At 36.9% G+C, this 18,910-nt stretch overlaps 1 protein-coding gene across 4 annotated transcripts in view; it reads right to left on the bottom strand.

The window, feature by feature from the left end:
- The window catches only part of NFATC1 (nuclear factor of activated T cells 1), a 143,940-nt gene that overhangs the window by 70,613 nt on the left and 54,417 nt on the right, over positions 1-18,910 (bottom strand). For all 4 annotated transcript variants that reach the window (XM_087961445.1, XM_026669931.2, XM_026669933.2 and 1 more), the window contains exons 4-6: positions 8,841-9,043; positions 4,343-4,515; positions 3,867-4,007 (exon numbers count right to left, since the gene is read on the bottom strand). In XM_087961445.1, the coding sequence (XP_087817571.1) occupies positions 3,867-4,007; positions 4,343-4,515; positions 8,841-9,043 (517 nt within the window). The remainder of the gene's footprint in view (positions 1-3,866; positions 4,008-4,342; positions 4,516-8,840; positions 9,044-18,910) is intronic.

An 18,910-nucleotide genomic window follows, 5' to 3' on the forward strand; every position in this document is an offset into this window, starting at 1 on the left:
CTTTAAAAAGAAGCCATTAGCAATGCCATCACTAAACTCACAAAAGAAAGAAAAGTCCGGCCTATTCGTCAAACATGTAAAGATTTAAAAATGATATATTAAACTATTATATCCTATACATAGTAATCTGTCCGATTAAAGAACTTTGGCTAACTTTTAATATTGTAATATTGTAATGAATTACTATATATACTATAATTGGTTCATTATTTAGATTATACAACAGAAACCACAATCACAATTTTGTTTATTTGGTTTTGGTTTACTTGAAAAGATGAAACCAATTATTGCAGTTTAAACTATAATATGATATAGTTATCTATCAGATTATACACTAGGCCATAATATTTACTATCTGGTGGAAATATTCCGTAGAAATATTTTGATCATGATTAAATATTCTTAATAAAGAAACCTTTAAAGTTTTGATGAAGCTATACTACCAGAACCTCATCCACTATAGCTATGCTGGGTGGAGATTATGGGAAATGTGGTCCAAACAAGATAAAGATTACTGCCATACATTGCTATGTATGACCACTGTGTTTTTGGTATTGTTGACAAATTGGCAGGTAGCTTTAACCATCAATCAAAGAAATAAATATATTTTGTTCTATCAAAACACTGCTCCAATGCTTTTCGTCCAATCAACCTGTTACACTCCCCAGTTAAATAGTTTCCAGAAGAATCTGGAAATGTGTAGCCACATTTTAGTCTGCCCCTTTCTGCACTTCTTTTCTACATAACTCTCTCTGTTGACTTCGCAACTGCAAATGCCCTGTTGGGTTATCTTTATTCATTATCTGTTACCTGGGTGAAAAAATAATATAAGAAAGCCTGGTGGGAGGGCATTGCTCTGCTTTGGTCAGCCAGCATCTCCAAATGATACGGTAGCCAGGGGTGGGATCCGACCGGTGTAACTACCGTTTTGGTGATTTTACATTTTGCGCACGCATGTGGGCGTGTATATCGGCATCATCTAGTTGCCTGGACAGTTGAGCAGCGCTGCGCGCGGGTGCGCAGCGGTTGAAAAAGCACTTTTTCAACTGCAGCTGTGTCGCGCAAAGCAGCTGCGGTTGAAAAAGCAGGAAATAAAGGTCAGGTAAGAGCCCGGGTGGGCAGGTGGGCCAAAACAGCAGCAGACATAGAACCGGTTCTATGTATGCTCTGTTTGCTGCTTTTCAGAGCAACCAGTTCTACAGGAGTAAACAGAATCGGTAGAATCCCACCCCTGACGGTAGCTCCATCTGAGAGCAGACAAGACTGCAACATATTCTCCATCTGAGAGCAGACAAGACTGCCTTACTCAGCAAAAACATGTCCTTCCAACATACTTGCACAGTTAAGGACAGTTAGGCTACAGTGTGGTAGTGCAATCACTTTGGAACTTGGTGAATGCTGAGGATGAAATGGTCCTAATTATCACAGCCTTCTTTGAAGGACTGGGAAAAGTGAAGAGTTTGAGCATTTCAGGAGACAGCTTAAAGTTCAGGGGGTTCAGCAAACAGCTGTAGAATGCCTCATTTGTGCCAGCACCACGGAAACTCTTTCCAAAACAAGAAAGCTTTTAAAAATTGCTCCTCCCCTTTCATTCTTGCCTTCATTGACCCTGGCTTTTTATACATACCACTACCCCATTTATCTAGCTGCTTTTTTTAGCTCCTCTTTATACAGCTCTTCTGTGTTATCTTTACTCAACTCCCAATTTCTTCTAGCAGTTTGATTCTAAAACAGCAGACTAAGAAACACCTGAAAAGCATCAGGTGTTTTTCAGATCCTTGCAAATGAAAATAGAGCCTTTCAGAAGAAGAAGAGGGGGAAATTAAGGTTAGAAAAAGCCAGGCAAAAATTGGTGTAACTTGTCCCTGGAAATATGTCTTTGCACTCCACTTCTACCCAAGCTTTTGGTGTAGCTTAGCCATCTTAAATGAGTATTTAATAACAAAGTGTCCAGCTTCCTAACAGTGAGGATAATTAACCAGTGGAAGAGCTTGCCTTCAGAAGTTGTTGGCGCTTCATCACTGGAAGCTTTTAAGAAAAGACTAGACAGCCACTTGTCTGAAATAGTATAGGGCAGGGTCTCCAACCTTGGCAACTTGAAGCCTGGCAGACTTCAACTCCCAGAATTCCCCAGCCTGGCAGACTTCAACTCAGGCTCCAAGTTGCCAAGGTTGGAGACCCCTGGTATAGGGTCTCCTGCTTGAGCAGGGAGTTGGACTAGGAGACTAGAAGTCTCTTCCAGCTCTATTCTGATTAAAATTATAATAATATTTATTTTCTTTTTTATTGTTTAGGGAAAAAAATAATTTCTTCAGATTTACATGCTGCCATTAGTGGACTTTGCTAACTATTTAAATAGTTTTACAGCTTTTCATAGATTAAAGTACATAAGAATAGAATAAAAAACACGATACGCAGCACAAGAAACAAATCCATATTCTCTACTTAAAATAGAGAATTTGAATGAAAATATTTAGAGTCCAGGATGGAAATTCTTTCTAATCAGGAGTTTGTTTGTAGATAATCTACACAAGAAGGTGGTTTGTTATGAATTCTCAAAATATATGTTTATTAAATTATATAAAAGAATGTATAATTACATAGAGAGTACATAAACTTTATAATATAATGAACACAATCTTTATAGGGATAGATTATAAGTGATTTTGTATTCTGGTGCTTTTATTAAATCTGTTTTGCTTTCTATAATGGTTGACAAAGTTCTTCCCTTCCCCATCACAAAAACACACACAAACTCTAATTTAATTCTCAGGAATTAAATGGCCGGCTCTCCTTATACTCCTGGTTAAGTGAGATACTTGGTTTTTCAATTACTTTAACCTGGCAATTGAGACTTTTTATTCGTTTTTTTTAAATATTTGTTAAGTATATTTTATTTGCAATAACTGCACATGCACAAAAGATACACAAATTAGATTTTCAATTCAACTATTTATACCCAGAGATATCAGATTAATGGCTAGATCTCATAACCACAGATCAAGGATCCCCAATTTGAGGTGGGATGATAGATTTAGATTTTGGAGACCATGCTGTGGGTTCTGTCATAAGATGGCTGATGCAGTGCCCATTCACAATCATTTCCTAGGGCCAGAACTAGTTGAAAAGCACCCGTTAACTTACCCTTGGCTACTTTTGCTCTTCTTTGGGAATGGGGCAGAGAAACACCCTTCCAAACAAAGCATTGGGTTACAGCTGACCATGCTCATTTTCCAGGAGAATCTTTGGGACTCCCAAGAAATTCCTGGAAAATGAAGATGGTTGGAAGCTAGATTGTTTATTCCATATCCCAGCTTTCCATTTTATTAAATTAAAATAATACTTTAATCAAATTAATTATTAGTCCGGTGAATCAGGAGCCTGCTGGCTATCAGGAGAGATGTGTGAAATCATACTGATGATGCTAGACCTCATCTAGCATTATCACTATGTAGGGATCCCAGCAGGAAAGTCTCTGAGATGATAACTGAATTCCACTTCTATCCAGATAATATTGCAGCCCCTAAAAACCCCCAGACATTTAGTAGTTTTGCCATCACCAGCTAAATTTGTGAGTTAGACTTACTGAAATCTTCCTTTTACCCTTCTATTCAAGCTACAAACATATGCATATTCCTCCGGAATAATTGTATTAATAAATTATTTTTGTTTTATGCGTTTCAGAAAAACAGAAACACAGTGAAATTTAGTTCCAAGTGCACATGTCTGATAATGTCACTCATGAAAGTGTATAACATAGTTGACCTAGGTAACAACATAGGAGAGTGTCATTAAAAAAGTGCAACACTGTAGCTATATATTTACACTGGCAACTTAAGCATAAACATTGGTAGTGCTTTAAATACCTGGAGCCTTCTCCACAAATATCACTTTAGAGTCTTGAAGAAAGTTGTGTCCACTCAGAATTATTTTCTTCCCACCCATCACATGGTAGCTATCAATGCTCTGCTTTTCAACCAGAGGCAGTTCCTGAGCAGACCTTTGGGCTGACAGAGATTAAAAAAAAAACAAATAAAATGTGAATATACACAAACTGGAGTTTAAGGTTTTTAAGTATTCTACTTTGGGCAAACAACATTTGTAATTTTTTAGTAGCATTTGCTTTGAGAAGACAGTTGCTGAGTTACTTGTATCTTCTTAGTCCAATTTCAAGATCTCTTTGGAAGAACAGTACAGTGTGTTTATTTTTGCCGTCAGTTATTTCCAAGAAATATTCAATATTCTGAATACGAAGTGCTTCTTTTTCTGGAATTCAGAGCAACAGAACAACTTCCATTTTTAACTCCAAACATGAACAAACCAAGAAAGAAAGGATACTTACAACATTCAATAGGGTTGGAAGACGCTTGCAAAGAAAGGGTTCTCCCATTAGGCTGAGGGATATGAACACGGAAGACCAGCCGAACTCGTGTATTTTTCCTCCCAATGTCAGTTTCTCCTTTTCTTAGTTCAATGTCTGAATTTCTAAGTTTCAGTATTCCAGCACAGTCAATGCTATTCAAGAAACAACAGCAAACAATCCATTTAAAATTTTGCATGCTTCTAGAATGACATGCATCTAAACAGTTGGTGTGTCTTAGCTAGTTTAAGAGAAAAAAAATGACTAAGTAAAGGGCACAAGGAATTCCTAAATTATTTATTCACAGAACTTAACACACACAAAAGTCTCTTTTCCATTCCTCATTAAATTATTAAATTACTGGATCACCAATTTTAGGCTTGGATTTTGAAAATCATATTACATTTGTCATACTGAAAATATAGAATAGACACAAACCCAGGTTGTGCCTGAAATCATGTTTGTGACTCTCAGCCCAAGAAGCATTTCATAAACTGGAAACAATAGGCAAACACAAATTCAGAAGAAGCAAACCAGGTTTGTACAACTATAATAGCCTTACTTTCCTTTCCTTGTCTGGGATTCAAGGCTGATTCAGACATATTGATAAGCTAAAGTTCGTTCGTTGGTTCGTTCCTTCCCTCCCTCCCTCCTTTTTGTCTTGTAGGACTAATACAAATGATTCTTTGCTGGTACCAATGAAAGAGAAAATTCTGATTTGCCTTGAATTAGGAAAGAAGGGAGGTAATTATTATATATCTTGGGTAGATTATGTATTTGCCCAGGAACTGTTGAAGACTCACATCATGTCTGTTATGTATATTTTTCGCTTAAGGGCCTATACTTTTAGCAATTTTATTACATAGAATTTCTATAGGTGAATCTTCCCTAATAAAAATATTTCAGGACTTTTATATGCCTGCCAGACAAGAAAAGAGTAACTAGATTTCAATAATGCAGAGGACGGCTGCCCATATGCTACATTTATACAAATTGCTTTCTTGCCATTTGGTTTGGTGGAATAAAGCCAGTCCCACAAGCAGTTTTAACTAGAATTTGGCACAAATCTTCTGCTATAAAATATCAAGAATGGTCAGAGCTGTCTCTGTCTTGGTTTTCAGGAAAAAAGAAAAGGGGGAAAATGCTCTATCTGATGAGTTGCTGCGGTTGCAAACAAGTCAGTTGGATTTGAAACACCGCCAAACATCATCACTCCTAATGGTGAATCAAGACAGCTAATGAAGTCAGGATGTTGCACAGTCTGAGATCCTATAAGTGAGCTAGCAAGAACTTTGGTGCCAGATGCATCATGGAGCTATAATGCAATGCTTATGGTGATGATCCATTCAATTGTGTCTGATTCTTGGTGATTCTACGGGCCCATTCCCCACATTTTCTGATCTTGTACAATTTCTTTCAGTTGTTTTATGCTCTTGCGCATGTTGGTGGTATCTAGCCACCATGGTTTCTGGCGACTTCATTTCTTTTTGTTGACGCCCATTTCAAGCATAGACATCTTTTCTAGCAATGTTTATTTTAAACTGCAAATGTAACAGCAAATATTAATTTGCACTATGGAGTTGTTATCACAATGTTAAGACCAGACACTTTCATGTTTTAGGTGCTTGCTGTCTCAGATTTAGGATATTACCACTTTCAGATAACAAGATGAGAAATGGACTAATAAGAAGAATACTGTAGTTCATGCCTAATTTTCTTTAGGCTTTTCAAGGCTTTGACTGGTTATAACTGCAATTCCTGAGACAGATGCAACCTTACAGAACCAGTATAAATATATCTGTAATACAGCTTTATTGATCCAAGTTGTTTGGATCACACACTTCATTAACTTTGACATTCCAGCAAACTGCAGTGCTATTTATATATCATTAAATGGACACTAGACTAAACCGGTTAATGCACAGTGAGTCCTAAGAGTTTCAGGCAGTGAGATTTTGATTATACATAATAATTATGATTAAGAAGTGGATCCTGCAGCGAAGCTACAAGGGAAAACAATTTATCTTAATACGTATTATCTTGTTTAGACAGTGCATATCTAAATGCTATCTTACACATTTTGTTAAGAGTGTCAATGGTTTGTTCAAATTTAGCCATATTCTTGCCACTCCTAAAATGTAATCAGGCATATTGATTCAGAGTTATTTGCTTGCTTTATTCATTTTAAAAATTATATGTCAATTTTCAAAACCAAGTTTTTCCATTTTATTGAGTCTGATTGCCGGATAAATATGTTTCTGATTACAGCTTCCATGTGGTACCACTTTATAAGTACCTAGAGGTTTTTTTCTTGATCACTTTCTGTGACAATGTGCCTTGCTATTATTCCAGTTCCCTGCCCTCCAGCTCCATGTGCCATTTAATATTACAAAACATTTGCAGATGTTATTTAAAATACACACTAAATACACACAAACCAATTTTTAACAATACCCGAAGGCACAATGGCAACAGAGAAAAGGAGAGAGGTCTTGATTGTATAACTATCTGCCACATGGCCTTTTTTCAAGTGAGATTATTTGGGGCTAGGAAAATTATCATAACCTATACAATTATTTATTTGAAATTGTTCATATTTACTTCCATTTTGGCACACATTTCTCTTGGGCAGAACGATCACTCTTTACAAATTAAATAGATGAGTTTTTCATTCTTAACACTGTGTGAAGGTTAAAAATTCCATGAGGTCTTATTTAGTTGCAGCTTCAAAAAAACTCAACCTTTGGTTAATGTTTCCTTTAACAGAGATATACAACATTCAGTCTCTCTTTTCTTTGTGAGAATGCTAGCAAACTTGTTTCCTGAAGAATATACCATGGGAATAAGGTGGTGTCAGGTTAAGAACCTAAAACAGGAGCTGAGGTAGGAGATATTTACAGCTCTGTAACTGATATACTGATTTTAAATGGTATGGAAGCACATGTGTGTGTGTGTGAGAGAGAGAGGGCGGGGGATAACAACCAGTGTTACTAGTGTTGAATAAAATATTCACACATTTTATTCAACACTTTAGAAACAGTAAAAATATTCTGGACAAAATTCTGCAGCTAGAAAAAAAATGTAAAATTAATAATTTAATTAACAAGAGAGACAGAACCAGGGGTGGGATGCTACCGGTTCGGCCCGGTTCTATAGAACCTGTAGCTACGAAGAGCAGCTGACACTGAACTGGTTCAGTGTTTGGCCCACCCATCTACTCAGGCTCTAGGCTGTCCTTTATTCCCTGTTTTTCCCTCCTCAGCTGCTTTGCGCAGCACAGTTGAGGTTGAAAAAGCAGGAAACAAGAGGATTTTCAAATGCTACACCACCCAAGCTGTCCAGGCGGCACAGCTGATGATTTCTTGTAAACACACAATTGTCCCCAGTTCGGAGAACCGGCAAAAAAGTTGCTCTTTTTTAAATAAAAAATTAATATTTACATAAATATTTGTAATATTTACATACAAGCCATACTCACCCAGTCACATGACCACCAAGCCACACTCACAAATTAGGCCACATCCACAGAACCGGTTGTTAAGAAATTTGAATCCCACCCCTGGACAGAACCCTATCAAATATTTGATATATTTGATTATACCAAATATTTGATATAAAAAAGGTGGTTTCTCAATTGATCAATGGGAAAACATGTGAATGAAGGGACTGAATTTATATTAAGTTATAACCTCAAAGAGAACTTTTACAAGTAGATGGTACTTCTCCCCAGATAAATTGGCTAAACGTATAAAGGAATAGTTACTATAGGTGTTAACACTCAAAATAGGAATCTTCAACCACCTTTGGTAGATTTGCAAAAGAGTTAAGCAATACTGGAGTAAAATTAGTTATATAACTAATTTAGTTAGTTATAAAACTAATTCAAAAGAATATTAAAAATTAATGTACTCAGACCAAAAACTGTGAGGGCTTATGGATAAAACATTGGAAAAAATCACATGGTGTTTTATTGTTATATATGACAACTTTTATATGTTTGGTATTGGAAAGATCCTACACTACTTACAATAGAGGAATGGGTAATAAAGGTGACAGAACTGGCAATGATGGCTACATTAACGGCCCTTGTGAGACAGAAAAAAATGAAGAAATTGATCTATAATTGGAAGTCCTTTATGGACTTTTTGCAGGAGACGAGAAAAATCAAATTTTGACATATGCATTTGAAGACTGATACATTTTAAAGATTTTTTTTCCTCTTTCCTTTTTTTGAGGAAAATGGACTTCGAATCCCAGTCTTAAAGTAAGAGCCGAATCAAAGTGTGCCTTATATTCTTGGAAGTTGGATGTTATTCTTTGTTTATATTTTTGTTCCCCTTTCTTTCTTTTCATACCTTATTGCACTTCTTCTGTTCTTACTTTTTATATCTTTTCTTTTGACTGTTAGTTTATGTTGTCTTTTATGTGTAACATTTAATAAAAGTATAAGACAGGACTTTAAAAAGGAGGTAGGCCTTACATTGCTTTCATGTTGTTTTCAGGTAAAAGTGGAATTTCCAAGACTTTGGTGTTGGAAAGGATGGTTTCGTGGCTGGTTGTAGAAACAGTCTTCCCTGTGATCCTATGAACCTGGTAGAAGGCATGGGGCCGCAGCAGGCGGTCATCTGCAGTCCCGATGAAGAGCTGTAGTGTGAGTGGTTCACTTTCTAAGTAACCATGTAGCTGGAAAGAGAATATAAAGAGTTCCTGTTGAGCATCATACATACATCCACAACTAGGAATTTTTTAATGTTTTACACAAAAGGCAGTCTAATTGAAGGAGAAAACAGGGCTAAATGAAGGAGTGACAGGGCTAAATATTAATCTCTCCCTACATATCCACAATAGGATGCATTCATTTTCTCTTCTTCTTCTTGTAATATAATATTGGACCAATAAAGTAGTCCTTGACTTACAACCATTTGTTTAGTGACCGAAGTTACGACGACACTGAAAAAAGTGACATGAGTGTTTTCACACTTACAGTAGTTGTAGCATCCCTATGGTCATGTGATCAATATTCAGACATTTGGCAACTGGCTCATATTTATTACGGTTGCAGTGTCCTGGGGTCATGTGACTGCTTTTTACAAACTTCTGACAAGCAAGACAATGGGAAAGCCAGATTCACTTAACAAACAAGTTACTAACTTAACAACTGCAGTGATTCCTTAACAACTGTGACCAGAAAGGTTGCAAAATGGGGCAAACTCACTTAACACCTGTCTTGCTTAACAATGGAAATTGTGGTCATAAGTTGAGGACTACTTGTAGAGAGGTGCACTTAGGGAATGTCTCATTACTTTACATGATCTAGAGCATTTCATTGAGGCTTTAAACAGTGCTATTTAAAATTGTTAGAAATGGCACAGAAAACTCTTTAATCAAAAAGACAGAAAGAAAAATCAGTTTAAAACAACAGAATCTGTATTTTATCTAGAAAAGCCAAGGTTCAGGCACTGCGGTAATTTGAACCATTGTTTCATCTCTCTTGCAGTGTTTGAACTATTGATGGACAAATCCACAACAAGCAGCATAATATAACAAGGAATTTGCATAAAGGAGACTAGCAAATGATAATAAGTCTAAGTTTGCACCACATTTTTCGGTATCCAAGCAATTAGATCCTATGGGGTCCAATTCTGAAGACTTCTTTGCATTACCTCACTATTTTTTAAGCAGTTATTTTAAACTCCATTCAGGGCATTTTGCATGCTGCATATTCTGTGTAATATTCAGAGACACCATTTTAACTGAGCTTATACAGCTGTTGCTTACCTTTTTCAACTGTAACTTTAAGGAAAGAGAAAAGCGCCAGCTAGAACCTCCTAGTGATAACATATGGGATGCTTAAACATAACAAATGAAAACAAGAGATTGGAAGAGGCAGGGAAGAGGAAAACCACAGCTAAGTAGTTCAATCTGCACTAGTGTCTGGCTACTTCTTGGCGAGCCATATTACAGGAGCTTCTGACATGCACACAGCGGAGCTCTGCCAAGAGAAGCCTTTTGTTGCACGCAGAAGCCCATTGAAGCTGGCACAATTGGCACTATATTCACTTACATTCATAAAAGGCCTGAACTAGCAAAATATCACGAAAGTGAAGTTACAGTGAGACAAAGGCATGTAGCTCCCATAGATGTATCAGCCACCTTTTGGTGGGATGGTATACGGGGAAAAGAAGGGTCACAATTTTTGGAAGTGACTTCCTGGTTAGTATGAAGATTGTTTAGGGCAAGGGTCTCCAACCTTGGCAACTTTAAGACTTGTGGACTTCAACTCCCAGAGTTCCTCAGCCAGCTGGCTGAGAAACTCTTGAGAGTTGAAGTCTACAAGTCTTAAAGTTGCCAAGGTTGGAGACCCCTGGTTCAGGGGACTAAAAAATCCTAGTCTTTCCTATGTACCCATAGCTCATCTTCTGTTGGTTTGGAGAGCCAGAATGCAACCAAACACTGACAATGCAGAAAACCAAAACAATATAACAACATCTCTGCTGGGCCTGGTAATGCCAAACGTGTGACTATGCCTACTTAATTCAATGGGACCTCTTCCCAGATATGACTAGGACAGCAGCTTAGAGACATCTTCCCCAACCAGGTGTTTACCAGAAGTCCTTGGACTGAAACTCCTCCTGTTTCTATAAGAAGGATCTAGGTTTAGGAGTTACCATCCCAGCACTTCCGTAGAATGACATCTCAAGAGGGAAACTGGCTTAAAACACAGCATTGGAGTCAATCAACAAACAAGCTTGTGTTGTGTTTGGTTCCGTCTCTGGAGCTGTTGTTTCTGTCTCTTTCTCATCTGGGCTTAACAGGAAAAAGGATGGATGAGTTTTTACTCTCTGAAGCAGCCTTCCCCAACCAGGGGGGTTACTTCTTCGGCATCTGCCTAAAATAAGAAGTAATTCCTATTACAAGGATGATTCTCAGTGTCTCTTTACCAAGACTTAAGTAGAAAGGAATGGGGTTACAAATAATTCTGGCAACTGAACTATTTTCTATCTACAACCAGTACAATACATTCGAGAAGAATCTTCCTCATCTTTCTATTTTATTTTTACTGCCTTTCTGTGAACTGGTAGGTAGGCCTCCTCCCTAATTCTGAAGGAGCTCCAAATTTACTCTTATTCGCTATTAGGATGATCAACAGCTGTGCCACATTTATGGCCATTCTGCATTTTACATCAGTTTTGCCAAAAACTGGCATTTACTTCCATTGGTTTAACAATTGCCATAAAAAAGGTTGTCGGTCATGTGACCAACCTGTTTTGTGACCCTAATTACAACCTTGATGCACAGGCCCCATTAAAGTCATAACTCAAGTATTACACGTTCATTTTATTTTATTTTTTTATAAAATTGAATTGCTGTAATTCTCCTACGGATCCTAATATTGCAGATGCCTTGAACTGCTGATATTATCTGATTGTGTAATAAAACATCTGCAAGCAAACAACCAAGCTCAGAGAGCACCAAGAACTCCACATTTCAATCCTGAGATATTTGCTTCTATGGGAACTTTGGATGTTGCTAAAGAATTCAGGCCACAACATGTTTCAGTTGTATATATTGCCAAGTTAACGTTAACAGAGAGTCATATTCAAAACTTAATCTCTCAAGGTCTTTAAAGGAACCAACAGAAATCAAATGCTTCAAACTCTTGTTTCCTTGTTTGCATCAAGCATCCAAGAATATATCTTTCCCTACTAATTTCAAATGTGAGATACTCCACAGCATCAATTTCTCGTTGATTCCAGATCAAAATGTAATCGCTGATCTATTCGTTACCAAATCTGTCTGGCAGCTGGAAACAAAGATCCCCATTTAATATACCTGGATTTTAAAAGTTTCTGTGATTTCAGAAGTGCAACAACATTTAGTCTCCCTTCCCAATAAAATATTCATAGAAGGTCCTATTCAAAAAAATATAGATACTAAAATAAAAGCCCACTATAATCATAATATGATCTCAATTTGCTGTTGAGGGACTTTAACTTGGTATAGAGACCTTCTCATTAACATATCTGTATAAAGTACTGTATATAATGGGGATTAAGAGTGGAATCCCTCTTAAAATATTGGATCTTGAGGTAGTATTTTTAATAACAATAATCCCCTAGAGACTTAATGGAAATTTCAACTTTTGAGTTATATTGCAACTATTCATTCAACAAATTTTTTATGTTTATGCAAAATTTACATCTGAATAAATTGTAAATTCTAATATCTTACAATAATCCACAGATGTAAGGACAGCAAAGGTGATTTTTTTTCTAGTTAAAAGTACAACTGTACAACTTCAATAAGCTTATTTGCTGCCTATTTATCCAAGTAACAGGTACAAAAATATAGCAAACAATGTTACCTTTTTTAAAAGGGGGTAATTAAAAAGAAGTCTTCAGTATCAGTGTCCAAACACTGTTGCATGGAGTTTTTCTTTCTTATTAGGGAGGTTGCGGGATGGATACGGGTGTGGTGAGGAGATTCCTGAGCCAACACATCATTCTATTGTTACATTCTCTACATGAACCATTGCACTAGGTGGTTTCAACCCCACAAAATGTTAGGAAACATGGCAATATGGAAGGAAACTGTAGGTTGTTTTCTTTTCTTGTCTGTGAAGCAGTAACAAGAGCCTTTGGAATACTGGAAAATCTTTATTTGTGATGATTGAAAGAACTGCCATTACAAATCGGAAAGCAAAGAATAAGGAAGGGAAAGGGGGTCGTTCACTCTACAAGTAATGCGGAGTTGGGAGCATGGGCAAAGCTTCATTAACTCAAGTTGTGTTACAAAGCCAATCAATTGGGTGCCCTCAAGGTTTTGGCTGCAACTTCCCCCATGGCTCTAATTGGCTCTAGCTTGGCCAATGACAAGGCTTGCATACTAGTACAGAGGTAGGCAACTATGGCAACCTGTGGACTTCAACCATGACCTATGGACTTCAAAACCTGAGCTATGCTGGCTCAGGAATTCTGGGAGTTGAAATACACAGGTGTAAAGTTGCCATAATTGCCCACCCCTGTACTAGTAGGATATAACATAACATTGCTTAAACGCAGAAATCACTACATGGAGTCAATGCAAAGCTCATCAGGAATATACAGAAAGCCTTAAACCGGTGTGCAGCTTGGGATGGCATTTTCCCTTAGAGTTTATTTACATTAACATGGGAAAACTGGGTTTTAAATACATGTGCAAATTTTAATAACTAGACTTGTTACATTGTCCGTCTTGAAATTATTTGTGTATCAGCTGCTGAACTGCCTGCATCATACAAAACAGGTATTAATATACAGTGGGAAAATGGAAAACAGTATTATTTAAATGAATTCTTATGAACTACTTAGAAATATGGCTTGTAGCCAATCATAATGCTGCATTAATTTAAAAAAAAAAAACAACCTCTTTGAGCTAAAGTTCAAGTTCAAAGGTCCACATCTACTCCAACTTGATATAACCAGGATGAATGGGACTCCTTTTCTAACTGTTCTCAGCAAGATTCAAGAATTCAAGTGCCACAAGAGGAGAGGAAAAATGTATCATTTTACTACATTGATACCTTTCTTATGATTTGTAGGATTTCCTAGTGAGTTATGGGCAACTTCTACGATGTGAGGCTCAGTTTCTGATAAAGATACATAATGATGTCACATAGAAGACAGATTCTTGACAATTTTTTTAAAAAAGTCTTTGACAAAAATTACCTCTTCTTATCCATTTCTGTATTTTATTTCACTTGGAGGAACTTAGGCCAGTGCTCTTCAATATCTTCATTAATGACTTAGATGAGGGAATAGAAGGGGAACTTACCAAAGTTGCAGATGATACTAAGCTGGCAGGAATAGCTAACACCCAAGAAGATAGGCTCAAGATCCAGATGGATCTTGACACACTAGAACACTGGATCATATCTAACAAAATGAAATTCAATGTAGAGAAAAGTAAAATCCTACACTTAGGCAAGAAAAACCAAAAGTACACATATAGACTGGGTGAAACCAGGTTCAATAGCAATAACTGGGATCTTGGAGTCTTAATGGACAACCAGCTAAATATGAGCCAGCAGTGTGCAGCAGCAGCCAAAAATGCTAATGCAATCCTAAGTTGCATTAACAGAGGGATACAATTGAGATCAAGTGAGGTACTAATACCACTCTATAAAGCCTTAGTAAGACCACGCCTAGAGTACTGCATCCAGTTTTGGTCACCACACTATAAAAAAGACGTTGAGACTCTAGAAAAAGTACAGAGAAGAGCAACCAGGATGATTAGGAGACTGGAGACTAAAACATATGATGAACAGTTACAGGAATTGGGCATGGCTAGTCTAGTGAAGAGAAAGGACCAGGAGAGACATGGTAGCAGTCTTCCAATATTTGAGGAGCTGCCACAGAGAGGAGGGGATCAAGCTATTTACTAAAGCGCCTGTAGACCAGACAAGGAATGGAAACTGAACAAGGAGAGATTTAACCTGGAAATAAGGAGAAACTTTCTGACAGTGAGAACAATCAACCAATGGAACAGCTTGCCCTCAGAAGTTGTGGGAGCATCATCACTTGAGACTTTCAAGAAGAGATACCATTTTAGAACTATGGCATAGTCCATCTACGCTGGCTTAATTTAAAAACTTGTAGTTCTACCTGAAATGTAACCTACAAAGGTTAAAAAGGTTTCTATGACATAGACCAGGGGTGTCAAACTCAATTTCATTGAGGGCCACATCAGGGTTGTGTTTGACCTTGGGAGGCTGGGGTAAGAGAAGCCAAGGTGTGGGTGGCCAGCTTGACATCACTTGTGTCGGGGCGCCTGTGGCGGCCTGAGTTCTCTGCCAGAGAAAACGGGCTCTCAATCTCCATTTTTGGCTGCGATGGCCTCCTGCAAACCTTTTGCCAGCGAAAAAGGAGATTGGGAGGGCTGTGTGCAGCCCTTGCGAGCTCCATTTTTGGCTGGGGCAGCCTCCTACAACCCTCTGCCAGCAAATTCAGAGCTCGGGAGGACTGCGTGTGGCCCTCACAAGTTCTGTTTTTGCTGGCAGAGGCACTGCAGGCCGGTCCTTTGCTGTTTCCAGGCTGGCCCCGTGGGCCAGATCTAAGCACCCCGTAGGCTGAATCCAGCCTGCGGGCCTTAAGTTTGACACCCCTGACATAGACAGTAAGTTTTTTCCTGAGAGCACCGGTACAATACAGGGCTATTATTATTCCAGTTCTGAGTCCAAGTGATGAGTAGGACTCTTGCTCATATACAGCAAGTGTTAGCACATGCTTCAAACTTCTGGTGCTCCTTTGTGTAGCAAAGCAGAAAATTGGCCTGTTAGTTTTTCAGCTCTACAGTTCTTGACTAAGAAGCCTGTGATCAGTGTATGAGTTTCTATTTCTCTGACATTTATTGCTATACATCTTCTTCCCTTTGTTTTTAATTTGAAAACAGATCTTGCAATTCTTTAGCCTACTTATTCAAGCCAGATGTTTGCTGATAAAAGTATTATGTGCTTAGTTAGCCACTTATATTAGGCCCAGAAATAGGCCTAGAAAAAGAATTAAACTGTTGTCAAAACCACCTACTTGTGTGTCACAATATAAAAACTTGTTCTCACTACAAATATATCAAACACCAATCTCAAAATGCATTTACATTTGGCAATAGCCTGGCAAAAGCATGTAGATCAGTTTTTCCCAACCTTCCCCCCCACCCCAAATTTGCTGAATCTAAACTCTCATTATTTGCATTCAACATGGCCAATATGAGAGATACCATTTTCTTTCTTCTTTCTTTTTGTTTCTTTCTTTCTTCTCCATTGACTACATAATATTTTCTATATTATATTACACAACTACTACCATACTATGTATGAAATAAAACATGATATAGGAATTGATATTTTAAAAGAACATAATTATGTGCTTTTATAGATCTAGTGGTATATTTTTAAAGTAGGAAGCCATTGTTTTCAGATGGGTTTTGTTTACTAAGACCTCTGTGCAAGAAAGATTTCCAACTTGCTAAATTTCTCAAATTATTTCCTATCACACTTTACAGAAACAATTGTCCCTCCCCTCTCCTGCTAAGCACATAAAACTTCAAAATGGAACACTTATAATAAATACACAAGACCATTATGTGACTGGAAAGGTGAAATTAGCATTCTTCATTGTGAGGAATATATTAGGAAATCATTTAGAAACTATTTATGTAAACTACCAGGAAAAATATTTTCCCAATAGTGAATATTGTAATTTTCTCCACTGTTACAGGATTGCTTTTATGTTTGTGTATCTGTTGTTTTTGTGTCCAGTAGGAAAGGGAACTATATATCGCTCTCTCCCCCCACCTCACACACAAACATTTTCCACACATGCTCTGGAAGAGTGAATACTGTTCCTGGCTGGCAGTACGGGAACCATGTGTCACGTATTCTATTTTTATACTTTTCTTTCTCTAACATGGTCCCAAGACTAAGGTACCACTATCAGTCTTTCTGTGACTAAATGCTGCTGACAGAGAATATTACAATAGTAGAACAAGACCTGAAGAATCACAGAAGGATTGTATTTGCTAAAAACTGGAAAAATGAGAAAATACCATCACAGGAAGAAATCATTAAGAAAATATTGGAATGTGCTGAAATGAGTAGATTGACATTTGAAATTAGAGAACAAGATGATAAACAATTTTATAAAATTTGGGATCTATTCTATCAATGGTTAGACAATAAAATATAGTAATGAAATATGTAGACTTTTAGAAAATAATAAATATATAAAGATGTATTCTTTTCTAATTATATCTACAAAATGATTCTAGGATAGATCAGGGACGATGATACGAATTGTTATAAAACAAATTAAGTAAAATATGATCATTTTGGAAAACATGAATGAATAAAATATAGTCAAATGATTGATGAATAATGATATTAATGTATTTAATATATTGATTGAAAATACAAAATTATATACAATGTAATTATAATTGAAGACTATGAAATGGAAGCACAAAACAATTTGTAAACCAACTGGCACACTGTATGTACATATATGGAAGATGATTTGATGTTTTTATGTTTTGTTTATGTTTGTTTTAAAAATAAAAATAAAAAAAAAGAATCACAGTTGACTCTCTAAATGACCCTATGGTATTTTATAACATATAGCTGTATCATACCTTTGCTAACAAATATTACTAGTGACAGCAATAACCAAATTTGATTGATCCTAATTTGAGCTTCTTCAAAAAGGTGAGCATTCTGCGCATTACTGAATGGTGCTAAGGCAACCTAACGGAAAACATAAAACTTTTTAAAAAATGGAATACATAAATCTAAAGAAACATTGGTTATTACTACTCTGAGAAGGCAGCTAATGATCCCTTCCTTAACACTGATAATTGATTTGATCATTTTAGTAAAAGAGCTACATAATAAACATATCACAAACATGTCGAGTATACTCTTCTTTCTGTCTCACAAATCTGCTGTTTGAACTACTGGTAGTTGCTTTATCAGGCAAAAAAAGAAATGGTCAAAATTTGCCTGAAATATTTCCCAGAATATCTGTGAGATGTTACTTAAACTGTTCAGCTATATCCTTAAAGCATAGTTATTTAGCCTATAAGTAAAATCATGTAAGTGAAATGATTGCATATAACATTTCCTCTGTTCAACCATTCTTTATTGTACCTTCTTTTTTTGTTATTCCTGCTCTGCTAAATTGTGCGTATGTAGGGGGGAGAGAGAGATCTGCCCTTATACTTTTTAAAGTGTCATGCACACAGATGACACTATAATAATAACTATGACTCATACTCCAAACGATTCTAACAAAGCACTATTTTAAATTAACACAGCACACTTTACAAATACACTTACATTGATCCAGGGTTATCATATCATTTACTTTGTAAATAAAGTGCACACAGTGGACTCGGTGGTAACAATACAGAAGCTTATTCGATTTGACTGAACCATAGCTGGGGAGAAGCCTCTAGTGGCATTATTGAAGCAGCTCAGAAAAGCTGGAAGCTATTTCTGTCTAGACAGTAAATATGTGTCATTGATAAATCACAAAACTCTTTTCCTTAGTCTGCCATCTGGGAAACTGAGGACTTAGACCCTGGATGTAAATTCTTTACAGTTACTAACACACAAACAAAACAAAACCATTAGTTGAGAATAAATCTGTAAACCATGATAAACTGGGGTTTGAAGAAAACTTCTAACATATCAGAATAATCATGACTTTGTATAGCTTCCTGAGTCTCAAATGAAGTTTGACACTGAGCGTAAGTACTCTTGAAATGAGCAGGAGCTGCATAATCAGCACAAATCTCAATCACTTCCATGGGGTCTATGTAGAAATTTGTGGCTTTTATGTCCATATCTGAAAAAAATCAGACGCACTTCCGGGAGGTAATGAATATCCGCTGAATTAAAATCTCTTCTCCAACTGCCTTCCACCCATAATGTAAAGGAAAATATGAAACGATTAGTTTCTGCTAAATGAAAAGTCTTAATACCACAGTTTATCTGCTAGGTCCAGATTGTATGCTTGA

The sequence above is a fragment of the Notechis scutatus genome, chromosome 3, assembly GCF_049901735.1.
Source record: "Notechis scutatus isolate UNSWTSFEM ecotype Mainland chromosome 3, rNotScu1.2, whole genome shotgun sequence".
In the NCBI taxonomy this organism is placed as follows: Eukaryota; Metazoa; Chordata; class Lepidosauria; order Squamata; family Elapidae; genus Notechis; species Notechis scutatus.